Genomic DNA, 26078 nt, shown 5'->3' on the forward strand with positions numbered 1-26078 from the left:
CCCGGTCTTCTCCAGAGAATCATGCACATCTTCTGGCCAAACACAATATCAAACACCAACCTCCTTAGACAAACAAAGCAGGAAGCCATGGATGCCATACTCAAGAGACCCTGCTGGATTGGACAGGTCCTGAGAAAGAGTGCAGACTCCATCCCAAGAATAGCTGTCCATTGGACTCCAGAGGGCAGATGTACAGTGCCTTCAGAAAGTATTCATACCCTTGATTTATTCCACATTTTGTTGAATTCAAAATGGATTTGATAAAAAAAAAAAAAAATCTCACCCAGCTACACCATAATGAAAGTGAAAACATGTTTTTAGAAAGTTTTGCAAATTGCTTGAAAATGAAATATAGAAATATATAATTTACATAAGTATTCAAACCCCTGAGACACCAATACATGTTAGAATCACCTTTGGCAGCGATTATAGCTGTGAGTCTTTCTGGGTAAATATCTAAGAGCTTTACACACCTGGATTATACAATATTTGCACATAATATTTTTTTTTACATTCTTCAAGCTCTGTCAAGTCAGTTGTTGATCATTGCTGGACAGCCATTTCAAGTCTTGCTATAGATTCTCAAGACGATTTAAGTCAATACTGTCTCTAGGCCAATCAGGAACATTCAATGTCGTCTTGGTAAGCAACTCGTGTATATTTGGCCTTGTGTTTTAGATTATTGTTCTGCTGAAGGTGAATTTGTCTCCCAGTGTCTGTTGGAAAGCAGACTGAACCAGGTTTTCCTATAGGATTTGCCTGTGCTTAGCTCTATACTGTTTATTTGTATCCTAAAAAACTCCCTAGTCCTTGCCGATGACAAGCATACCCATAACATGACGCAGCCACCACGCTTAAAAATATGAAGAGTCATACAGTGATGCATTAGATTTGCACCAAACATAACACGTTGTACTCCGTACATGAAGTTAATTTCTTTGCCACATTTTTTGCAGTTTTAATTTAGTGCCTTATTGCAAACAGGATGCTTGTTTTGAAATATTTTTATTCTGTGCAGGCTTCCTCCTTTACTCCACAACACGAACCTAATAGACAGAGTAACTACAATGTTGTTGATCCATCCTCAGTTTTCTCCTATCAAAGCCATTAAACTGTTTTAAAGTCACCATTTGCCTCATGTTGAAATCCCTGAGCGGTTTCCTTCCTCGCTGGCAAATTAGTTAGTAAGGACGCATGTATGTTTGTACTGACTGGGTGTATTGATACACCATCGAAAGTGTAATTAATAACTTCACCATGCTAAAAGGGATATTTACATTTTAGTCATTTAGCAGACGCTCTTATCCAGAGCGACTTACAGTAGTGAATGCATACATTTCATTCATTTTCTTTCTCCGTATATTCAATGTGTGCCTTTTTATTTTTACCCATCGACCAATAGGCACCCTTCTTTGCGAGGCATTGAAAAACGTTCCTGGTCTTTGTGGTTGAATCTGTGGTTGAAATTCACTGCTCGAATGAGTGACCTTAGAGATCATTGTATGTGTGGGGTACAGAGATGAGGTAGTCATTCAAAAATCATGTTAAACACTATTATTGCACAGGAAGTGAGTCTTACGTGACTTAATCCCATTTTTACTACTGAACTTATTTAGGCTTGCCATAACGATGGGGTTGAATACTTTTTGACTCAAGACATTTCAGCTTTTAATTTTTAATTTAAAAAAAAGTCTAAAAACATGATTCAACTTTGACATTGTAATTTAATCAATGTTAAATTCAGGCTGTAATGCAACAAAATGTGGATAAAGTAAATGGGTGCAAATACTTTTTGAAGGCACTAAGAGGTGGAGGCCCAAGACAATGTGGTGGAGAACAATCAAGACCGAGGTCCAACAACATCAGCAGAGCTGGGGCATGGTGGAGAAGATGGCCAGAAACAGACAAAATAGAATGCCTTTGTTGCTGCCCAATGCACAAGCCGGCGTGAAGGGGATGAGTGGGCAATGGAGGAGAAACAAAGTTAGTTATATTAGAGTCTTGCTTAGATATATTGTATTATAGACATGGCAACACAGTATATGGTTTCAACAAGAACAACTCAGAGCAAAGGGTTAGGGGCATCTGCCTGGCTACAGGGATTCAGGGAGAGATCTTGGGGACACAGCTGGACCTCACTATCTACTAGCAGGCCTAGTAAAAAAACTTTATCCTTGCACTGACCCCAAATCAAAAGTAAATAGTCTATACACTTAAAGATTATAATGAACAACATTGCAATTGATTATGTGGACGCCTGAGTGGCACAGCCAAGGCACTGCAAGAAGCATCACCATAGTTCCTGGTTCGAATCCAGGCTGTATCACATCCGGCCGTGATTGTGAGTCCCATAGGGCGGTGCACAATTGGCCCAGGTTTGGCTGGGGTAGGCCGTCATTGTAAATAAGAATTTCTTCTTAACAGACTTGCCTAGTTAAATAAAGGTTACATTTTTTTTTTAATAACCAAGAGCATTCATATTGTTTGTCCACGAGTACTGTGTCTGCATTTACACAGGGAGCACAATTCTGATCTTTTGCCCAATTATTGGCATAAGCCAATCCAATTGTTCCAAAGATCAATTAGTGTAAAGAAATCTGAATTGGGCTACCTGTGTAAACGCAGCCAGTGAGTCAGCAACAGAAACTCACTGAGGCACTACTGACACCAAGTGGACATTACAAGTACTGCACCTCTGGTATAACCAGAATTAAGGACTGACTGCACTAAACATCTATAAAATCTAAACGTCTCAACTTTCTGGGAATTTACATTTCAGAGACATTGTTAATGCCTTTGCGTCCAGTGTGATTTGTACAGTTTAACTACATTTGTATCCAGTCACACTAACCAATAACCTTGTGTTAATATTTCCATTTATATGCCAGTTATGAAGAGGGTGGTCAGTCATCTACAAACTTAAATTGTCCATCTGTACATTTAGTACTGGACTCATCCAAGTCACTTGATCTAAATAATATATCATTAGCATTAGAGAAACACATTGCTCTTTGCCTGCACCATGTTCAAATAGGACTATCTTCAATCAAGTCACTTTGCACAGCGTATGAAGGCTGGGAACTATGGCAATGAATGACATATTACAGATTGATATAACACAGACGTTCAATGTTAAAATAAAAAGTCCTAGTCTGTCCATGAATTCTATGAAACATGCGTCATCAGTTATTCATCTAAAAACATCCTAAAGCGACATTCCAAAATACACGGAGTCAGGAGTTCAGCATCCTAATTTGAAAGTGGCATTTAATGACTATGAGGCTGTTAGCACGGAAAATACAAAAATATCTTGGAACATTGACATGGAGCCATTTCAGACAAGTCATCGTGTTTTTGTTTTTATTGAAGATGCTTAGGTTTCATTTGGACAAAAAAAAGATTAACATTACTTTCCAAAACATGAGTCTTCCACAATGCATAGCTAGACATTGTGCATGGTCAGACTGGCTTTATATGGATCAAAAGCTGTAGGTTACAAGTGTTCAACATTATACAACTGAAAATGCACAACTACCACCTTTACAACACTGGATTCAGAGAATACACCAGTATGCAACCCACCCTCTTCTCATTGCTCCTATGCTATAGAAAATTAAAGACATTGATGGGGGAGAAAATGTAAACTTGATGCATCAATTACAGTAAAAGCAGACAATACAAAAGTCTAATAAAATAAAAATCAAGGTAAAAGAAGTCCAGAAACCAAAGCGGCAAGACCATGTCAAAACTGACTGGTGACTAAAGAAAAAGCTTTGATGATTAAAAACCCACATTATTCCAAGAAAATACACGGAGGCAGTTTAGCTTCCCTCTTCTGGTGAATTGCATTTAAGGAAATCCACAACATTTCAGTTACGAAAATGTATTTATCAAAAGTAGAAACAAAACTAAGCATGACATGACAGCAGAACTCACTCAACTTTAACGCCTCTTTTCCTTCCTATCTGACTTGCGATCCCTGTCACCGCGAGAGGACCTCTTCCCTGACCGGCTGCCTTCAGAGGTGGTCCTCTTCCTGTCAGACTTGGAGATCTTATCTTTGGAACCTTTGGATTCACGACCACTGCCCTTGGACGACTTGTGGCTCCTCTCAACTACTGCCTTCTTCCTCTCCCTGTCCCTCTCGGATGGCCTCCTCCTACGCTTCTTGTCCTTCCTCCCTCGGCTGCGGCTCCTGCTAGAAGAGCTGGAGGAGCTGCCACTGGAGGAGCTGCTCCTGCTGGAGGAGCCACTAGAGGAGGAGCCGGAGCTCCCACTGGACGAGGAGCCGGAGGAGCTGCTAGATGAGCTACTGCTGCTTCTCCCACCACCGCCTCCCTTCTTGTCCTTTGACTTTTTACGTCCCCTGCTGGCTTCCTTGCTCGGGGGCGCCAGCTCCTTGGGAGCCGCAGCATCATCCTGGGCCGGCTGGGCATTAGTGGTCTGCTTTATGGCAACTTGATCAGCCTCTTGGCTCTGCTCGGTTGTGAGTGGCTCTGGCTCCGTTCCAGCCTCCAGTAGGGGGATCTGAACCTCAGGAGCCATAGATGTTACTACATCAGAGACTTCCACACTAGGGTTGCACTCTGAGAGCAGGGGTGTGGCCACTTCTGTACGTGGCTCTTCATCTTCGCTTGGTTGCATTTCAATGCTCTTCTCCTGGTCGTCTGACACAGCTGTGAGGTCCTGACCGTGAAGGGGCTCCTTTTCTACCTTAACCGGTTGCTGCTCTTCTACGCCTTTCTCATTACCTACCTCCACTGGACTATCCTCCATCTTCTGATCCCCATCCCTGGCCTGCCCTTCAGCCTCCCTCACTACTGCAGTAGCCTCCATCTGCTCCCCCACATCTCTGAACTCCACTATTCTAGTGTCTTGACTGTCTTCCTCAGCCTCCTCCATCTCATCTGCTTTAGTCCCCCCCTTCTTAGACTCCTGCTCCCCGACTTTCTCTACTGGCTTTTTCTTTCTGTCCTCCTTACGCTTTACACCCTCATCCCTCTCTTCCTTCTTTTCCTCCTCTATTGTTGCCTCATCTTCCTCCTCCATCTCCACATCAAACCGGTTACCTGTCACTTTGACTACCTGACCCGTGGGCTTACCCTCCTCTCGATCTTCTTTCTTCAGGTCCTTACCAAGAGCGGTGTCCCTCTGAGACTGGCGCCGAGGCCGAGCCTCCATCTTATTCAGATGCTCAGCAAATGCCTCGCGTCTCTCCTCAAACATAACTGGAAACAGGGATAAATAAAAAACAGATTCAGTAACACCACAATGCACACCAAGGATAGGAAGTGTATTATGGCTACTTGTTGGAGGGCAGAATAATTTGGCTAATTGCACAATTGCTTACTATTCATTTTTTTCTGAGACTCATCTAAGAGCTTCTGAGTGGCTGAGCACATCCTCCCAGGCAGAAAGAAGATGGGTGGCTTGGTCTTTGTGCGGATGTACTTGACAATTTTTGTGTTGTGCACATTCCACTCCTCTTGCTAGAATACAAAAAAGTTAATGAGCATTCAATCGTCCCATCTACATATGGGGAAAACGGTCACCCACACACAAAGGTTTCATTTCACCTTAGTGCAATGTTATTACAGATCAAAAATATATATATTTTTAGCACCAGCACAACCAATGAGGTTGAATATTGCTTTCAAGTTTCAAGAAAAGTCTTTACCAACTGAGCAAGCTCCACTTTCTGTTCCAACAGTCTCAGCTCTGTCTGCTTGGCACGTCTCTCCTCAAAGAGCTCTCGTCTTTCGCCCTCTACTTTTTTGCGCTCTTGTTCAGCTTGAACTTCCAATTTTTGTTCAATCTCAATGCGTTTCTTTTGCTGAGAAGAGATGTTTTTTTTTTTTTTTTACTATATCTCCACACACACACATATATATATATATATATACATACATATACATACATATATATATATATATACATATATACATACATATATATATTATATATATATACATACATTCATATATATATACATACACACATATATATATATATATATACACATACATACATACATACATACAATTTCCCCATTAGCAAATATTCCAAACTATAGCATAACGGTTGGAATAATTTTCACCAAGCTAGCTCAAAGGCTTAATTCTGTATGGTGACTTTTCATGCATTTACTGTATTAGAGTACTAGTTCACCAGTGTTAGAGTAAACAATATTCCTACCCTATCCGTTGCCACATTAGATTCCTGCTTGAATTTCTGTAATGTTCCCATCAACAGGCCAAACATGCGTCGATTCCTATAGGGAAAAAGGACAAAACAAAGAATAACATTTACATGATTTCTTGGAGATACAAACTAAAGACCATTATTTCCCTACGCATGTACAATGACATGTTACCTTTGTTTTCCCCTCTCATCCATGGTCTGATCCTGGATCAGGTCTCGACGTGTACGCTCCTTGGAGGTAGCTACTACTGATGACTGCAACACTGGCTGTGTTTGGACAAAGGCAAGTGGAGAGTTGGACTTTTAAAACATCAAGGTAAAAGATTCATTCAGACAGTGAGTGTATAATGATGGTCTACCTTTTTGACATCGTCATCATCTTCAGCGTCGCTGTCATGGCGTGAATCTCTCCTCCCTCTCTGGTCACCGGCCAGCCTATACAACAAAGACATGAGCAATACAAATGTGTGATTTACAGGCCACATCAAATAGAAACCCATTTGAATGCCACCAGGTGTAGGGCAATACCTTTTTAGGAGTGCCCACTGCCGATTAAGTGACACCATATGGAAGTGACTGCAATAATCATGCAACAAAGAATGACATCCTACCAAGTGAAAGTTGGGTTCTTGCGCAATATACGTCTCCCTTTGGCTATCTGCCTTGTCAATATCCTCAGTGTCTATTAGTTTCACTTGTCTGTGCATCCATCCTGTGTACGGTAACTAGTAGCTAGCGGATTTGCACTGGTTTTAGATTTTTTTGTTAACGACTCAACCAGGCATTAGAGGATGAGGGAAGCAAAAATTACTTCATCTTCAAAATACTTAATCTCTTTAGAGGACATGTATGAGATCTGTACATTTTATTTTGCTGGATTAATCCCTAAAACGTCCTAACACACTGCGAGCCAGTACCAGTTGATCAATTGTTGCAACCGAAAGAGCAAGCTCAAGACAGAGTAAGGAGATTATGCAATTGAAAGACAACTTGAACCAACCTCCCTGCATATCCAGTGTGATTTATAGAGGATATTTACTTTTAATAATTATATGTTCTGACAACGCAATGTTTTAATTTGTCTACTATTTTATAAAAAAATAAATAAAAACATTTCTCCCTGTGCTGCAGATGGCTGTATCGATACACTAATACAGCAGTAGTAAAGGCCCAGCGCACTAACATTACTTTTGTGAGAGAAATAAATCCCTGTGCTGCAGACTGCTATATCAGTCAGTTAATAATAATAATAATAAACTACTACTTTTTAAATGTAACCTTTATTTAACTAGGCAAGTCAGTTCAGAACAAATTCTTATTAAGAATGACGGCCTATAACGGTCAAACCCGGACAATGCTGGGCCAATTGTGCGCCGCCTTATGGGACTCCCTACAGCCTGGATTCCTAACACAGGAAGGCCCATTGAGAATTGTTTTTATATACATTTTTATTCCGATTTTCAGGGGGTGTTGTAACACCCCTACTTCCCATGGCTAGGGACTCATCTCCACTACATCTAGAAATGGGCAAGATCTACAGATTACGCTTACCTCAGGAGGGCCCCTTCAATATCCCTCTGTTTCACTGGGGGTCCTCCTGGTCCACCGCTGATGTCGGAGAGTCCACGTCTGCAGACAAATACAAATATGACATAAAGCTCAATGAAATACAAACATCACACATACTGTTGGAGAGAAAGCCTAAATATGAAATGTGTTTTACCTCAACAAGTTGATTCCTCGCCCCCTACCTCCTCCAACACCTGGGATGGTTGGCCGTCTAACTTGGCCCGGTCTGTAAGGAAAACAGTGAAATAACTGTAACGACCCTGGGTTTTTAAGTGCGGAAATCGACTCTGCCACTTGAGCATGCTTTTGCAGCACAGTCGATAGCACGCCGGACCTTGGGCTAGAAGATCCAGGGTTCGAGACCTGCTCCCTCCCCGCTGTTTCATTACATTGGTGTCAGAAGTGGGATTGGACCTTGCATCCACGACAGTGCGTGTGCTTGGCGGTGAGCGCGTTCCTGTAAGACGTAGAGCCGCGAGGACGCGCCCTTTGAAAGGAGGGAGTAGTGTAACGACCCTGGGTTTATAAGCGCGGAAATCGACTCTGCCGTACGAGCATGCTTTTGCGGCACAGTCGATAGCGCGCTGGTCTTAGGCCATGAAGGTCGAGGGTTCGAGACCTGCTCCATTACATTTAGATGTAACGTCAACATAGATCGACCAGAGCTAACTGTAACTGTCATTATTTTTTAGAAAAACGTAGCCAACGTTACATGGGGGGGGGGTATAAAATAAAAAAAAAAGAATAAAGACCAAAAATATCAATATGGCATAGCTAACTACTGTTACTTCAAGTAACGTTAGTTACTCTGACTAGTCAACATGAAACTGAATCGAAACGAGCCAGCCAGAGGACACTAGCGAACAACAACCGAGTAGCTAGCCAACTTGCTAACTTTACCAGTTGAACAATAATGTATGGACATAACGTTAGCTAAGTAAAAACAGTAACGTTAGTTACCTAATTATAGTAATTGCATAAGTATTTGTACTTGAAGCTAGCTAGCCAACTAGCACACGGCCGATTCCAGTCGACAGCACAGGCACGCAACCAAGCGGCTAGCTGGTTATGCACGAGAATGGGAGATGCCATTTTTGTCGTGGGATTGGCATTTGTTGCTAGCTATTCAGCATAGTTAGCTAGAGGACGAACGAATGCTGAAAATGTTAATACAATTTACGTTTTAAAATGCCTTTTTGTCATACCTCAATTCATTAGGATCCCGACCAGTTAATTTACGAATATTATCGTCTACATTTTTCAAACTCTCTTTCGCTTTCTCAAGCTGGGCTTGCAAAGATCCCACTGCCACCGCCATCTTAGCTACAGTAACTACATTTCCTCACGGGCACGCTAGCTAAGTGTTGGTCGCTCGTCGCAAAGCATCACTGGGTGATAAGCGCGTTTCACTATCTTGATTGACAACTCAAAAGCCCAATCGGCAACTTCGTTATCTAAACGCACACGGCCATAAATTGTAAGCTTTCTCCAGTCAACACCTCCATTAGTTTGTTCATCAATGAATGATTCTGATAATGACAAATCATTTGTAATTTGGTTGTTTTGGTCCTAGAGTTACACCACAGAACAGTGGAGCCTAAAATATCTGGTAACAGTCACTAAAACACTAATTCAGAATAAAGGATGTCCAATGTCTTTATGGCATACAGTTTTTCTTGATGGTGCATAGCAGTGCTTGTAGAGATGGAAGCCACAACAATTGTGAAAGCAAACATTTTATTTAATTCCAGCAATACCAGAAAGTGAACACAAACTGTAATAGAAAAAAAGAAACTGTCTAATTGCACCAGGTAGCCTATCAGTTAAGAGCATTGGACCAGTAACCAAAAGTCACTGGTTTGAATTCTGAGCAGACTAAGTTAAAAATATGCTGATGTGCCCTTAAGCAAGGTACTTAAACCTAATTGCTTCTGTAAGTCACTCTGGATAAGAGTGTTTTCTAAATGCCAAATGTACTGGGTCAAATGTTCTCCATAAGACTCAATAGTTGCTTTATCTAAAGGCTTCAAATTGCCACAGTACAACTCCCTGTGGATCCCAAATCTGAGCATGGTGATGGGTTCAGAGCTACAGCTCATGGGGTGATGAGTTTCAGCCTCATCGTGGATTTCATCAACCCATTTAGTCCTCCTTATCGGCCAAGTCGTTTTGATCAAAGTACCTATGTAAAAAATAAAACATGAGCAATCAAATGACACGGTTTCCTGGCTATGAGTTTGTGAAGTCAAATAAACTTACCTAGCAACAAGGCAGATCATCAAGTTGAGAGGAGACAACCTTTCATCTTCTTGGTGTTCCTGTAATGGGAAAGAAAGAAAAACAAAATGACTACAATATACTCTGTTCATCATTATCTAATATTATCATGCAAACATTTGAGCATCTAACATTAATGTAGTTACATTTTAATTCTCCATAAGGAAGTTGGTTTGCAACCTTTCATCTCAACATTAATACAAGCCACTATATCACCCTACCAGATTGGTCCGCACTTCAGAACTCCGTCTGGCCAGCTGTCTTATTAGAGAATGTGCTTCAGGGAGGAGAGGTTTCTCAAGGCAAGCCAGCAGTGCATACTGCCATCTTCCCTAGAGAAGTTGAGCACATTTTAGCCATGAAAGCATTAAAAAAGGCACAAACTCTGTATTGATAATATTAAAGAAACTGAACTTACTAACTGTGGGACAAACTCTCGCTCTTCAAACCAGTTTATCAAGTACTCCAAAACTGCAGAGACTGTGGCCTAGAAGGAAAGAATCATTTAGAGAGTGTCAAACACAAGTATTGTCATTGAGGTAATGAAAGAAAGCATCAATTGATGAAAAATATGTGTAGTAAGTATCATGCCAATGCTGTGAAAACACTCACCTGATTTAACCTGCTCACTATGCTAAGGAAAGGTGGAAAACCAACCTGGTGAAACAGGTGGGTAAATATCAAACATTATTAATGTCCATTTTTACACAGAAATCTTGCAAGATGCATCACTTAAATATTTCCTCTGTGGTCTATATACAGTTACCTTAACATAATCAAGGCCTGGATCTTCAGTAACAGGGTCAGTTGGAGGAGAGTTCAAATAAACATTTTCACCCAGGCAGAACTTTTTCCATTGTTCCTCTGCATCCTGTTTTGGCTAGATACAGACAGAACACATACTTTAAAGTTGCTGTATTTTACAATTCACTTTTACCAACAACAACAATCATCCACATACTTACCATTAACACATTGTCATCTAAAGCTTGACCACTCCAGTGTAGTCTGTGCTTACTGATACTCTGCAAGTAGTAAAACATTATCAGAATAAGTCACTTCAAAACAAAGTGACAAACAACTCGAAAGGGTAGTCAAATCTATAGTTACCCGTCTTATTTCTGAGAAGTTGCTGACTTGCTGCTGCTGCCATTTTAAACTCGGTGAAAATCCTTGTGGAGCAGCTTGGCAACCCGTGAGCTACCAAATAGAAGATTTAACAGGAAATTATACAGACAGACTCTCTCGCTCTCTCTCCCCTTTATACATTTTTTATTTATTTATTTAACTAGGCAAGTCAGTTAAGAACAAATTCTTATTTACAATGACGGCCTACACTGGCCAAACCTGAACGATGCTGGGCCAATTGTGCCTCCCTATGGGACTCCCAATCACGGCCGGTTGTGATACGGCCTGGATTCGAACCAGGGTGTCTGTAGTGACGGCTCTAGCACTGAGATGCAGTGCCTTAGACCGCGGCGCCCCTCAGGAGCCCAAAAAATATGTGTTGGCTGGGGAAAATCAAGACAGTAGGCTACATTTAATTTGTGGTAGTGTGGTGAAACTTACCGACACATTCACTGTCTGTTTCTTTCTCAATTTCTTTGGATCAATTTTAGCCACCACAACATCTGGACAGAGAGACGCCTCTAATCTGAAAATGAGAAAGGCAGTGTTGTTTTTACTTACGTGAATGCGTGTTTCCTGATCATATGCTTGAAAAAAATATCAAAAGACAGAGCTGAGGGACTTACTGAACCTGCCTCAGATATTCCTGGGGATTTCTTGGAGGCTCGTTAAGATTGAAGTCTTCCCCAGTTTCAATGCCGCATGTTTCCACAGGCAGAAGCCTGGGCATCAGTTCCTCCACGTCAGATTTCATGCTGATGCTGCAAACTATATGGTCAGTGTCAGACTGATATAATGTTAAATTAACCAATGACCGTTGCACTTACTATTGTACTTCTTAAAATATCACATTATAAAGGTTGTTTTGTTGGATAACGACACAAATCCCACGTCAAAACAAACGTTGTCGCCATCTTGTTCGACTTTCGAATCAATCATGACGCATAAAGAATGCACCCGTTGCCATGGCGATTCAAAGAAGACGGGGTATTTTGCGTTCTAAGTTCCACAGGTCGAAGTCGAAAATAGAATGTTCCACATATTTTTTTCTAACAAAATCTACTACGCCATAATGACTATACAATTAGTTTAAATCACCTGAAGGGAGATACTTACCTAATCATTGGTTGTTTGTGTTTCTTATTGATCAGCTCTTAATAAAATATAATTGATATCTTGTTACAAGCGCACGAAGTTAATCATTACCCCTCAGTTACATTGTATCTTGAATCCCTCATTTAGCTATTGACACGTCCATACTTGTTGAGATGTGACATCAACAGCTTGAAGGCAATGTCAATTTGACACAATGTAGTTCAATGCATCCTGACTGTTCACCTCAAGGACTACTTTAGTCAGGTTTTAGTATCTGGACCATTTTACATAACTGGACTTTCCAACATCAATATGGCTATTTCAACGATATACTTTTGGACATTTACTATTTGCATTTTTCCAACTCTAACTTGGGGATTATGAAAGTAAGTACACAACAAGAGAAGAAAGAAATATGCATCTCATTAAAGAAATTCGTTTTTTCTATCCTTTCCTCTAAAGTAAAAATTCCTATTATGACCTTATGTGACTTTTCATAGGCTTTCTGAGTCTGGTCAGGGCCACAAGAGATCATCAGGGAGAGGACTAGATTCCTTAACTTCAAAATAGGGGATGTGATATTTGTTTACAACAAACTCAGTGGTAAAGGAGATGATCTCTGGACAGGAAGTGTTAGCGTTTTTCATTACAACCCATAACAGAAAAGTACTGCAATACAACTAAAATTACGATCAATTACATATATTTTGTTGAATGTGAAATATGCAATAATGTTTGTGCCCTAAACTGTATTTCAGATTGACACACGATATTGGTATTTTCTAAAATATGCAGTGAAAATTGAGGAAGTTAATGCATATCACAGAGAAAGAAGTAGCCACACAGGTAATCTTTGCAGTGCTCTATGCATTTCAGTTTTGGGAATGTATATGTGTACTGAAAGTATGTGTATTAAAGGGTGAATAATCAGTGCTTTAAACCTTTCTATTAAAGACATTCTGTTAAAGCTATTCTTCTGTTCCTTCCAGAAACATGACTTATTCTGCATTGATGAGTATGGCACATTAATTGATAATGACTCCAGTGAGTGGAACTATGAAGTTTATATTGGTTCAGAATTTCAAGAGATCACCACCAATAATGCTCCAGAATCTAAAACTTCCAAAGATGTCTTTGTGTCCAAACCTTCGTCACAGAGCAGTGATGTAACAAGAACAAAGATGCCAATCAGGCCGGAATGGAAGACTTCTCCAAGGATACCAAACCTGCACCTAGCGAACAATGTGGTTCTCAGTGGATTGACACTACGGTAACTGGATGGCTTGGTTTAGGTGGGGAAAGCCCTGATGATCCCAAAGAAGACAACCCAGAACAGTCTTTCAGGAGCAGGAAACGTGCTTTGGACATTGATGGGAACCAATTGGAGGAAGAGACGGAGCAAACTGAAATGTCTGTCTGGTTTGGAGATGGACTGACTAGTGCCTTCGGTTTTGATGAAAAAGCTCCAGAGGAGGAGAAGCCCATTGAAAAGGAAGTGGAAGAGCAACCCCCACCTTCTAACTCCTGGTTGAATATTGGCAATAGAGATGTCTTACATTTTGTCAGTCTTATCAGGATAAAGTTGAAGAGAGACTACCAGCAGCAGGCAGAGAGGAAAACATTGATCCAGATGAAATGACAGGTACAACAGACCCACAGGACCTTGACTTAAGTCAGTCTCATCATAATGCTACAGTGGAGCAAATAAAAGAAACAGAGCACCACAGAGATGATGACACTGGTAAGGAGACAGAGAGAACAGACACACACCCCTCAAAACCTGTTGGGGATTATGACGACGGTCAAGAAGACCGTCAGGAAGAAATCACCAAAGATGGTGAATTTAGAAAAGAGGAAGATGCAGGGTGGTATGGCAGCATCTATAACAATATTGCAGGCCTTTATGGGGAACAGGATAATGAGGAAGAGGAGGATATAGTTATAGACAAGGATAAAGAGTATAAAAATATAAGCCTTCAGTCAGAAACAGAGTCTCAGTCTGTGTTCTCATCCATGTTTGACACTCTGGCATCACAATTTCAGGCAGATACTGATTATAAAAATGCTCAAAATGATGAGGTAACAGATATAAAACCGGCAGCCGCAGATGCCAATAGAGAGATCTCCGCTACTCCTCAGACGGCTATCCCATATGATGGTAATGACAGCAATGAGGCTCCACATCCCCCTCCATTAGATATAGGTAAGGTTCAGAGTGCTAATGAAATACAGGAGGCATTCAAAAAGCTACTTGACACTAGCAAGAATATTTCATTGTCCCACGACCCTCAATTAAAGAACACAACTGGCATACTGAATCTTGAAGTTGATCCTGAAAAAGCTACCGCTGAGATCAGTGAAAATGATGAGCATAACTCTGCAGGTAGATTAGAGTTAGATGTCACCACCACTAATGAACCTTTCCATTCTCGTGGAGATGTAGAGCCAAACTAATTGGTGTTGGACAATGAGGACATGCAAAAATAAACTGTGCTCCTCAATGGGCTTATGCATTCAAGTGATGAAGATGTCTCTAATCACCATCAAGAGAGTCCTGCTGCTGACCTCTCTGAAAATAGCCTGGATGATTTTGAGACTGATCATTCAGTTGGTCGGGACATTTTAGAAGGCTCAGGGATTTCAAATCTATCTGATTTGACTCTTATTCAGACAAAATCAGAAATATTAACAGAGGAGCTACCTGATGTATGCTGAGGTGGAAGACATTGACATTGACCCTACAGGCATTAAAGTGGTCTCATCCAATCTGACAGGAGAGGACAGTATTCTAGTGGCTCAGTGCCCAGCAGAAGAGGACAGTGATAATCAGACAAACACGCCAGCTACAGATGATGCTTCAGTGCTGGAGGAGATCACACAGACACCTGACCCCTATCTGCATAATGCTGACAAAGCTGAACCTATTCTGAATCTGTCCCTAGCTGAACCTGTCACTGAAAATGTCTCAGGACAGGAAGGACATCATTTGATTACCTAAAGTGAGGAGGTGGAAAGTAAGGACAAGAATGAGAATGCATTCAATGCACCAGATAAGAATGTTCATGTTGAAGAAATCAACAAAGATTCATTTTCTCTGAAACACTCGTTCTCTTCTAACTATGAGGAAAGTAATTCCAATGTAATGTAAGTTGTTGATCAAGAAGAATTTCTCTCCTCTGATCATTCCAAGGAGTGGCACATTGAGGCTGATCCCATAGATAAAGTAGGGTTGATAAACATAACCCATGACCCAATGTTAGACTCAACTATACTAAATGATGACACTACAAGTAACACACTTTTATCTGAAAAAGCCAATGATGGTAGGGAAAGTAATATAGTGGGCAAAGCATCTGAGATAGAGGAAGAGGGAGAGGGTTCAAATATTGAAGTTACTGAGACAGAGTGGATAGAACCAGGGAAAATAGTTGAAGTTGAGCGAGACAATGTCTTTGAGAATGATGAAACACAGAGCCGTTCCAGACATGATGCTAAAATCAAAAGTTATCCTGATAGCTCAGAGCTAGTTCCCCCTGAGACAGTAACAGGAAATTAAGAAAGACAGACAGCAATTCTTGAGGAGGCAGATACAGAAAAGTTGTCAGTGGAAGATTTCATTCATGACCACGGGAAGTCAATGAATCTAAAAAAGACAGTGACGAGGAAAACGTCCTGAAGGATAGATCCAGGATGATGAATGGCCAGACGACAGCAATTGAGGACAAAAATCTGCCACAAGAAAACAGGAATCAGATGGATGACAGTAATCACATCTAAGAGTCAGTAGCAAGGAAATACTTTTAAAAAGGACCAAAGGATTGCATAATAAGATCAGTCTTGAGAAGGAGCGAGCACAAGAATTAGGCCAACAGGATAGCGAAACCGATGATGGGCGAATTAGCTTTGATAATTTACCAGCAGTCAATCAGCTTTCCCCCACTGATGAAGCTAATGATGTCATTACTCTGTCAGAGAGAACAGTAGACCATGATACATTGTATTCAGGTGAGAATTTCCTTTTAGATAGTTGTTCTAATTATCAAGAATTATCAGAACTAAAGGGATGAGAAGAAGAATAACAAGAACCCCTACCTGTTATTCCTGACTTGGACCTCCATGAACCAGAACCACAGTCTCAGTCACCTTCAGTAGAGGACTCTGACAGAGCGACAACATTTTTGAAAGAATACAAGAATATCCAAAAGCACCTAAGTGCAGGTGAGAACTACTTTGTTGGACTTGTTTGGGAAGCACATACTCCTGTGGCTTGACTACAGTCTAAGACGCTCAGAGACTTTGAATGAGGGCCAAGATGGTGATAAGGACCTTGCTATAATATCAGACTTTGAGAGGCTCCTGCAGTATTACATGGATGAGACAAAAACTCCATCTGGTGGGTTTCTGGAGGATGAAGACAAATCCACAAAATGTGTGTCACTACAAAAACTAGAAATACTCTTGTCAAACATAACAAAAAGATTCCTACCAGTGTTTGCATGTCTCTTGCATGTCAACATTGGAAAGGTTAGCATATTTTGTCAAAGTTTTTGTCATTCGGTCATTGTTAGAAGTGTGCTAAATCTGAACACCATTTATTGACAATGTCTTCATGTTTTAAGAATGAATTGGTGTCATAATACAATAGGTTCTCCTGCAGATACAGACAAGACAAACTGCATCAATGATGATTGTTTTACTCGCAAGGAAAACGAAGACCTAACCAACCTGAAAAGAAAATATATCTCTACTGAGGGGGGGGGCATTCAGACTGGTAGCTGGATGGGCAAACCAGGGAGGGAGTTAAAGATAAGCAGTGGTGGAATATCTTTTGACTTCTACACGTCAAGTCACTAGTGATACTATTGCTTATATGCTGATGGCTGAGGTGCTTCTGAAATGGCTCACTGTACAGGTAAGAATGTTTAAATGACTGCTTTAAATATACCCCTTTGTCATCAAATCAAATCAAATCAAATGTATTTATATAGCCCTTCTTACATCAGCTGATATATCAAAGTGCTGTACAGAAACCCAGCCTAAAACCCCAAACAGCCAGCAATGCAGGTGTAGAAGCACGGTGGCTAGGAAAAACTCCCTAGAAAGGCCAAAACCTAGGAAGAAACCTAGAGAGGAACCAGGCTATGAGGGGTGGCCAGTCCTCTTCTGGCTGTGCCGGGTGGAGATTATAACAGAACATGGCCAAGATGTTAAAATGTTCATAAATGACCAGCATGATCAAATAATAGTAATCACAGTGAACAGGTCAGGGTTCCATAGCCGCAGGCAAAACAGTTGAACCTGGAGCAGCAGCACGGCCAGGTGGACTGGGGACAACAAGGAGTCATCATGCCAGGTAGTCCTGAGGCATGGTCCTAGGGCTCAGGTCCTCCGAAAGAGAGAGAGAAAGAAAGAGAGAATTAGAGAGAGCATACTTAAATTCACACAGGACACCGGATAAGACAGGAGAAATACTCCAGATATAAAAGACTGACCCTAGCCCCCTGACACGTAAACTACTGCAGCATAAATACTGGAGGCTGAGACAGGAGGGGTCAGGAGACACTGTGGCCCCATCCGATGATAGGGCCAAACAGGCAGGATATAACCCCACCCACTTTGCCAAAGCACAGCCCCCACACGACTAGAGGGATATCTTCAATCACCAACCTACCATCCTGAGACAAGGCCGAGTATAGCCCACAAAGATCTCCGCCACAGCACAACCCAAGGGGGGGCGCCAACCCAAACAAGAAGACCACGTCAGTGACTCAACCCACTCAAGTGACGCACCCCTCCTAGGGACGGCATGGAAGAGCACCAGTAAGCCAGTGACTCAGCCCCTGTAATAGGGTTAGAGGCAGAGAAGTGGAGAGAGGGGAACCGGCTAGGCAGAGACAGCAAGGGCGGTTCTTTGCTCCAGTGCCTTTCCGTTCACCTTCACACTCCTGGGCCAGACTACACTCAATCATAGGGCCTACTGAAGAGATGAGTCTTCAATAAAGACTTAAAGGTTGAGACCGAGTCTACGTCTCTCACATGGGTAGGCAGACCATTCCATAAAAATGGAGCTCTATAGGAGAAAGCCCTGCCTCCAGCTGTTTGCTTAGAAATTCTAGGGACAATTAGGAGGCCTGCGTCTTGTGACCGTAGCGTATGTGTAGGTATGTTCGGCAGGACCAAATCGGAAAGATAGGTAGGAGCAAACCCATGTAATGCTTTGTAGGTTAGCAGTAAAACCTTGAAATCAGCCCTTGCCTTAACAGGAAGCCAGTGTAGGGAGGCTAGCACTGGAGTAATATGATCACATTTTTGGGTTCTAGTCAGGATTCTAGCAGCCGTATTTAGCACTAACTAAAGTTTATTTAGTGCTTTATCCGGGTAGCCGGAAAGTAGAGCATTGCAGTAGTCTAACCTAGAAGTAACAAAAGCATGGATTCATTTTTCTGCATCAATTTTGGACAGAACATTTCTGATTTCTGCAATGTTACGTAGACGGAAAAAAGCTGTCCTTGAAACAATCTTGATATGTTCGTCAAAAGAGAGATCAGGGTCCAGAGTAATGCCGAGGTCCTTCACAGTTTTATTTGAGACGACTGTACAACCATCAAGATTAATTGTCAGATTCAACAGAAGATCTCTTTGTTTCTTGGGACCTAGAACAAGCATCTCTGTTTTGTCCGAGTTTAAAAGTAGAAAGTTTGCAGCCATCCACTTCCTTATGTCTGAAACACAGGCTTCCAGCGAGGGCAATTTTGGGGCTTCATAATGTTTCATTGAAATGTACAGCTGTGTGTCATCCGCATAGCAGTGAAATTTAACATTATGTTTTCGAATGACATCCCCAAGAGGTAAAATATATCGTGAAAACAATAGTGGTCCTAAAATGGAACCTTGAGGAACACCGAAATATACAGTTGATTTGTCAGAGGACAAACCATTCACAGAGACAAACTGATATCTTTCCGACAGATATGATCTATTGAGGTCATCTATTGAGATGTAATGAGATCTAATTTAAAAGGATTGGACTGCACAATGCATGTGTCAATATGAATACCCCCTCTTCATCATCAATATAATAGAATAGCTTAATTCTTCCAAGAGGGAACTTTGGTTGTGGCATTTGAATTAGACATAACAGCCCGATACACTTTTAATTGGCCCGATAGCTGAAGAAGCTGGTACTTTAAAACCTCTGGTATGTTTCTCTGGTATGCAATATATCATCTATCACTGTCATCATCCAACACTCTGAGGAGTTGGCTTTGGTGACTAGGCTATTCACTGCACTGTGGTAGTGCAATAACATGAGCATTTTAAATAGAGAATAGAGATGGAGGTTCAGGATGTTGACCAGGTGAGTGAGAGGTAGTGTTTTGGACATGCACTGAGAAGTTAGCTGAAAGGTAAACACCCAACCAACAACAACTTCTGGGCCTACTCCTAAAGGGCAGGGCAGGTGGCAGTGGAGGGACTTTGGGGACAATTGGTCTCAGCTGGAGGGAAATGGTCACTTATTCCATGTTCATAGATTATTTGAGAATAGGTATAGAGGTTGAATATGTGTTGTTTTCAAAACATTTTGTAGAGTACCATAATTTGCATTTGTTTCATCCACGTTTCATCAGCTTGAGTGTCAGCAAGGATTGTCTATTATATTGACAAGAATGTAAAGTGAACCGCTCTAACAATGGAAATACATTTCCTGTAAGATGGAAAGAGGCGAGATCAGGTGGGACCATTTTAGCCAATGATAAGGTAGATATGCATGTGAACAAAAGTCTATAGAGATAGATAGAGGACTCTTGTATCTGTGCCACTATAGCATCGGTGACAGCATGGGCAGTGCCATTGAGGCTATCTCCATTTTAAAGTATTCAATGTTCTTCTTCTTCATTGGCTAATTGCTCCCAATTCATAGGAATCCCCATTCAGTTGACTACTTTAAAATGGTGGAACCCTCAATGGGAGTGTTGGGCCAGTAACCGAAAGGTTGCTAGATCAAATCTCCGAGCTGACAAGGTAAAAATCTGACGTTCTGCCTCTGAGCAAGGTAGTTAACCTACAGTACCCCGGGTGATGATGTGGATGTCTATCAAGGCAGCCCTGGCACCTCTCTGATTCAGAGGGGTTGGGTTAAATGCAGAATTGTATAACTGGCAAGGTATCCCCCTTTCCCCATGCTAAAAGGGGTTATGTCCATGCTAAAACTGATTATATCCATCATAAGCACCTACAATAACATCTGCAAAAGGTGTATGACCAATAACATTTTATTTGATGGGTCCTCTATCTGTATGACAACTTCCGATATAAAGTATTTTTTTCAAAGATGCCACGTGCCTTCCCTTATAACAGTGCATTTGTAACAAACTAACCATTACGAAACTTATATTCGATCAAATAAGACTCACATAGCAAATTAGCAATTAGATTTTGTTGTTCACCAAATTAGACACTCTCATTGACCTCCATACAAAAATTCCTCACTTCGTGGATTATTTTCGTGGACAGATTTTGGGCTATTTGGAATCCTTTGGCCTTCCCTAGACTAAATATTAACCCCAACCTTAACCTCAACTCTAACCTAACTGTAACTTCAACCATTTTTAAATGACAACATCATGGGGTAGGGGCGTCCTAATGATGCAAGACAGCATGGATAGTTCTACAATTGAATCCTACAGACGAAGAACCATATATGTGACAATTTTTCCATTTTAAGATAATCAGTTATTTTTATATTATTAATTGTGTGTACCACATTAGGTGTTTTATGGTTGACAAATAATTCACCATACTCATATCTTCCAACAACAATTGATCTTTTTTTGTTATTTCAAAAAATACTTATTTTATTGCTGTTTTCATTTTTAGAATGTGGAAGAACAGTATATCTCCAGCGATGATTTCAGTTTGTGGAAGAACAGTATATGTGACATTTTGCATGACACTTGTAAAATGTCCTTTTTTAACACCTGATATGATGTTTTAAGTACTTTCAAGTACAGATGCCCTTCATGTAAATAACTTAAATGCAATATGTAGTTAATTAATTTGTATGGAGGTTCATTTAAAGGTGGTCTATCAACTTTAGAACTGATTACTTTTCTTAAAAGTTGAGTCATGAAATCTTAGTCTCATTTAAAATGAAGCCCTCAATGTGAACATACCATAGAATAACTACAAAAATAGAATACAATTAAATTAATTCAATCAAAAGAAGCACAACTTGTACATATCAAATATGGATCAATGTGATGTGCCAATATGCATGTCCATTATCCAGGTCCCTAAGGTCAATATTACAAAACGTTCAGAAAACCATTCTCTTTGCCTTTAACACTATGATCAGCAATTAAGTTTTGAATTGCGTTAAACCCATGCTAAAGGCAAGAAATGTCCTTCTGTACTGAGGTGACGGCAGTAAATAAGTATTAACTGCTTAGAGTTAATGCTAAATGTGGTAACAGAGAGAAATACTGTATATTGTAATGAATAAAAAAAGGGAATCATTAGGATATTTTATTGTTAGAACAACATGTTACATGTTGATGGGATGTTAGTAAACTATTTTCTGTGCAATACCTGTGACTTTTAACCACCTCACTGAGGTGATCTGTAGTCCAGCTGGTCGCTTGAGGACAGAATCTGGAAGGTGCCTGAAGTCTTCACATTGCATCCTCATCACCTTGAATGGTTTTGCTGGTTGTGCTTCAAGTATCATCTTTGAAACATCATCAGGTGTATGAAGGACTGACTCCTTGCACCTCTTCTCGATGGTGGCAACAGATCGATCACAAGGAAGAAAAGAATGACCAGAGACCATGAACTTCTGCTCAACTTGGGTAAAGTAACCCATAGAGACGAGCATCGACATCAGATTGAGCATCCGCCAGTTGTTATTCTGCCCACAGCATCTGTCACTGAAGATGATCAACTTGTGCACCTCTGGTTTGGTGAGTGGTGTGAATTTTGTCTTCACCCACTTCAATATGCAGCTTGCTACCTCAATGGACCCTCGGTGTGCAATCCCCTCATGCCAAACACACATGTATGCAGGATCTTCTTTTCCAAGTTCCTGGATGCAAAGGTTAAAATTTGACAGCTGCCGCTGATAGTAGACATTGGAGTGGGTCAGATTAGGGGTGTACATCACCCCCTATAGATCCACAGAAATGACATGGCAGTCAGCATTGGCTTTAGCCCACTCAGTGTCACTTTGAAGCTGTGTGTAGAGGCCTTTTCGGCTTTTCGATGGTGCAACTCACTTTCAACTGCAATCTTCCTCTTGTCCTCTTCAGATGTTGCTGCTGACATCTTAGTGAAGAATGCGTCACATTTGCCACAGGTGTCACTCCTGGGTTGGCCGAAATTGAGACTCTGCTGTTCGGAAATGTCCCTATAAACCCAGAATTTTGCAGTTGATGTGGTATTCTTCTCTTTGTAGAACATATACATTTATTGATAGTAAAACATATACTGTAGCACATTCAGGGTATTGCTTGATCAGGACCCCCATCTTTCACACACACTCCCAACCTATACACAGAATGAGTTTGTATTGCACCATTGTGTAACACTGCACTTTTAGAGTTAACGTTAATGTACGTATCATTACTGTCAAAGTTAAACTATGCAAGTGTTCAATATAGCTATTATAATAATATAAGTTTTGTCCTATTTCTAACCTGTTCTAAGCCGGAGGGAATCAACGCTTGTTGTTTCTCGTTTGGGACAGTGTAGAAACTGTTGAACAGATGCAGCTTGCGCTCATCAGTCAACTTTCCACAATCCTTTCTGCACGTTGTGGAACACGCTCTTCCCTGCAGGATACAGTGTAACGTTACATATAACTAGCTAGCTACTGTAGCCATGTCGAATCATCCGGTGGATGGACAAAAAGTAGCTAGCTATGTTTCTTCTATAATCTAGCAATAACATTTGTAACGATAATGTAGAAGTTAGTAGCCAACGAACTTTAGCTAATATGTTTTCTCTATAGTTACAAATGAGACAACCCAGAACATACATGTTAGTTACTGTACTCTATAGCTAGCTAGCTTGATTGTTTGATATACGGTTCTTCCACATACCTCTTGGACAGCTTTTCCCAGTGTTTTCTTGACCCTTACGATTTGTATAGGGGTTTTCCCGCATCCCGTAAGATCTTCCTTTGGCTGTCTTTCCATTCGTTTAGTTTTGTTTTACGTTTCTTTCCCACATTTCGGCGATTTTCATCAGCAACAGAAAAGTTGTGCGCTTGTCCGTCCATTCTGAGTGGTGCACATAAACGGTTATTCCACGAGAGCCTATCTTTAAATTAAAAAATATTGTTAATTAGCGCGTGGAAAGCTTGTGAAACCGGTTCACTATAGAAAAAGGATGTCCAATAATGATTTTTCATGTATATCTCTTTTTTTTGAAAAATGTCACATATACGGTTCTTCGTCTGTAGGATTCAATTGGTGACGTTGAGAATATACCAACTCAACATTAAAGCAGGAAGTGGGGGCGTTGTAACATTTACTAATACTCCCTTTGAGTGAAAGGTCAAATAAAACACATTATTGTGTAGGATTAGAATTATACAAATCAACCAATATTCGTTTTAGGACAATATAAACGAAAGTGAGTCGTTTTAGCGAGTTCTGGGTGCATAAAATAGCATCAATCTGCGCACGTTTGAGCGTCATACGTGTCCCAACTCTCTAGTTTCATGTTGCCACTGATACTTCAGGATGACAGCTTGGCATTCGTTTTTTCAATGTTAATATAATCATGGAAATAATATTTCAATGAAATATTCGACAAATGGAAGATCAAACAAGTGGTGAGGCAGTTGCTACCCAATTGGCTGATTTTAAAATGACAGCAAGGACCTATTACACTCTAGCCGTGGAGAAAGTGAGAGATGTGAGTGTCAAATCCAGTTAGCATGCTAGATAGCTAGCTTGGACTAGTCAATGCTAAAAACATCAAATGGTGTAGCTAGCTAAAGTAACCCAACTTTGTAATTTGTGTGAATTCAATGATTCATTGCGTAGGACTGTCAAATATGGCTTATCTACATTGTTTAGTTAACTAGCTAGCTAGTGTCTTGTCTTGCTGTCCACGAGAACACTGTTTCCTGGTAAGATAATGTAACGTAAACTAATGACATGTTAGCTAATTTAGCCAGCTAACTAACGTTAGCTATCTGTTGTATCCTAATGTAAGTGTGTTCACACTTTGTCCCTTTCAGTCAATTTATGTGAACTCAGTGCGGGTCGCTTAATTTTTTTTGTTGCAGTGTGAACACGCCAAAAGAACTCAGACCCCTCAAAAGAGCCCCCGAAGCGAACCGATACCCTCTCGAGAGGTGGTCTGAGTTCGGTTCGCTTGAATTCAGAGGTACGGTTCCCTTTTTAGGGTATTGTGAACACAAAACTCCCCAGGTTCGCTTGTAATTATTCCTGTACCACACACTAGACTACTGCAACACCTGTCCCTCTACCATAAACCCTCACATTGGTACAACAAAACAGAGAAGATGTGGAGATTCGCGGGGAAAAACGTGCTGTTTTTAGATATTGATTAACGATTGTCAAGGATGCGCAGAAATGCCTAAATAGTGTGTGTGGTGCGGAAATACTGACAAGAGAACCTGGGAAGCTTTCTGTTCACATTACCGCAGAATTCATGCAAACCGATCTCAAAACAAAAAAGTAAGCCAACCGCACTGAGTTCACAAAAATTGCCTGAAATAGACCAAGTGTGAAAACACCCTAAGTAGCTAGATAGCTGGCTAGTTAGTTTCAAATTTGAGGTTTTAATGTCACATGTACAGTGAAATACAGTTCTTGCAAACTCAAAACCCAACAATGCAATAATCAATAACAATGTTATACAAATAAACACCCAAGAAATATGACAAACACAATAAGTAAACATACTGTATACAAGGTCAGTTACAATACCATATTTACAATGTGCAGAGATACTGGAGTGATGGCGGTAGATATGTATACGGGTAAGGTGTCTAGGCATCAGGATATAAGATAAACAGAGTAGTAGCTATTTATGAGTCTTATTGCTTGGGGATAGAAGCTGTTCAAGAGGCTGTTGGTGCCAGACTTGATTCACTGGTATCACTTGCTGTGCAGAAGCAGAGAGAATAGTCTATGGCTTGGGATGTTGGAGTCTTCAATGATTTTCCGGGCCTTCCTACCACACCGCCTGATATAGATGACAGGGAGCTCTGCCCCAGTGAAGTACTGGGCTGTCCGCACCACCCTCTGTGCCATGCAATCGAGGGCGGTGCTATTGCCATACCAGGCAGTGATGCAGCCAGTCAAAATGCTCTCAATGGTACAGCTGTAGAACTTTTTGAGGATTTTTGAGGGCCCATGCTATTGCACCTTCTTCATCACTGTGCGCTTGTGTTTGGACCATATTAAGTCTTTCGTGATTTGGACACCAAGGAACTTGAAGCTCTCGAACTGCTCCACTGCCTCCCTGTCGATGTGGATGGGGCGTGCTCACTCCTCCTGTTTCCTGTAGTCTACGATCGGCTCCTTGGTCTTACTGACGTTGAGGGATAGGTTGTTGTTCTGGCGCCACACTGCCAGGTCACTGATCGCCTCCCTGTAGGGTGACTCATCGTTGCCGGTGATCCGACCTACCACCGTTGTGTTGTCAGCAAACTTGATGATTGTGTTGGAGTTGTGCGTGGCCACTCATTTGTGGTTGAACAGCGAGTACAGGAGGGGACTAAGCACACAACCCTGTGTTGAGGGTCAGCGTGGCGGCGGTAATGTTGCCTACCC

General features: G+C 41.1%; 3 protein-coding genes and 1 long non-coding RNA gene across 9 annotated transcripts in view; 2 read left to right on the forward strand and 2 right to left on the reverse strand.

Moving 5' to 3' along the window:
- Positions 1-3343: 3343 nt before the first annotated feature.
- pnn (pinin, desmosome associated protein) lies at positions 3344-9132 on the reverse strand. The gene is made up of 9 exons (XM_029729805.1): positions 8976-9132; positions 7925-7996; positions 7753-7830; positions 6561-6636; positions 6374-6468; positions 6196-6271; positions 5678-5833; positions 5351-5489; positions 3344-5228 (listed from the first exon to the last, which is right to left on the reverse strand). The coding sequence occupies exons 1-9, from the start codon at positions 9086-9088 to the stop codon at positions 3943-3945; spliced, it is 2091 nt and encodes a 696-aa protein (XP_029585665.1). The 5' UTR covers positions 9089-9132; the 3' UTR covers positions 3344-3942.
- A 358-nt stretch (positions 9133-9490) lies between these two features.
- LOC115172395 (gem-associated protein 2) lies at positions 9491-12121 on the reverse strand. 2 transcript variants are annotated; one of them, XM_029729807.1, is made up of 10 exons: positions 11811-12121; positions 11617-11701; positions 11158-11247; positions 11013-11072; positions 10814-10927; positions 10660-10704; positions 10466-10534; positions 10269-10379; positions 10030-10088; positions 9491-9952 (listed from the first exon to the last, which is right to left on the reverse strand). In XM_029729807.1, the coding sequence occupies exons 1-10, from the start codon at positions 11927-11929 to the stop codon at positions 9913-9915; spliced, it is 792 nt and encodes a 263-aa protein (XP_029585667.1). In that variant the 5' UTR covers positions 11930-12121; the 3' UTR covers positions 9491-9912. The 2 variants fall into 2 exon arrangements, with proteins under 2 accessions (XP_029585667.1, XP_029585666.1); XM_029729806.1 differs by having other exon boundaries at positions 11802-12120.
- Positions 12122-12336: 215 nt separating this feature from the next.
- LOC115172396 (uncharacterized) lies at positions 12337-13430 on the forward strand. Its single transcript, XR_003871431.1, has 3 exons — positions 12337-12656; positions 13029-13116; positions 13260-13430. It is a non-coding gene; the product is annotated as an uncharacterized LOC115172396 (long non-coding RNA).
- Positions 13431-13914: 484 nt separating this feature from the next.
- LOC115172392 (melanoma inhibitory activity protein 2) overlaps positions 13915-26078 on the forward strand; it is a 28683-nt gene continuing 16519 nt past the window's right edge. Inside the window, exon 1 of one of the 5 annotated variants that reach the window (XM_029729802.1) lies at positions 13915-14011. In XM_029729802.1, coding sequence (XP_029585662.1) covers positions 14000-14011 — 12 coding nt within the window. In that variant the 5' untranslated portion in view covers positions 13915-13999. Of the gene's footprint in view, positions 14012-14721; positions 17183-23840; positions 24187-26078 lie in introns of those variants that run through there. The other 4 variants (XM_029729801.1, XM_029729803.1, XM_029729800.1 and 1 more) reach the window with 4 other exon arrangements.

Source organism: Salmo trutta, chromosome 33 (genome assembly GCF_901001165.1).
Source record: "Salmo trutta chromosome 33, fSalTru1.1, whole genome shotgun sequence".
NCBI classification, from domain to species: Eukaryota; Metazoa; Chordata; class Actinopteri; order Salmoniformes; family Salmonidae; genus Salmo; species Salmo trutta.

Coding starts and splice junctions, on each gene's coding strand:
- pnn (XM_029729805.1), bottom strand. CDS start 9,088: ATGGCGGTGGCAGTGGGATCTTTGCAAGCCCAGCTTGAGAAAGCGAAA. Junction 7,831..7,924: donor CGAGGAATCAACTTGTTGAG/GTAAAACACATT, acceptor ATTTGTCTGCAG/ACGTGGACTCTCCGACATCA. Junction 5,229..5,350: donor GTCTCAGAAAAAAATGAATA/GTAAGCAATTGT, acceptor CCCTGTTTCCAG/TTATGTTTGAGGAGAGACGC.
- LOC115172395 (XM_029729806.1), bottom strand. CDS start 11,929: ATGAAATCTGACGTGGAGGAACTGATGCCCAGGCTTCTGCCTGTGGAA. Junction 11,248..11,616: donor AACAGACAGTGAATGTGTCG/GTAAGTTTCACC, acceptor TCTATTTGGTAG/CTCACGGGTTGCCAAGCTGC. Junction 10,705..10,813: donor CAGGCCTTGATTATGTTAAG/GTAACTGTATAT, acceptor CTGTTTCACCAG/GTTGGTTTTCCACCTTTCCT.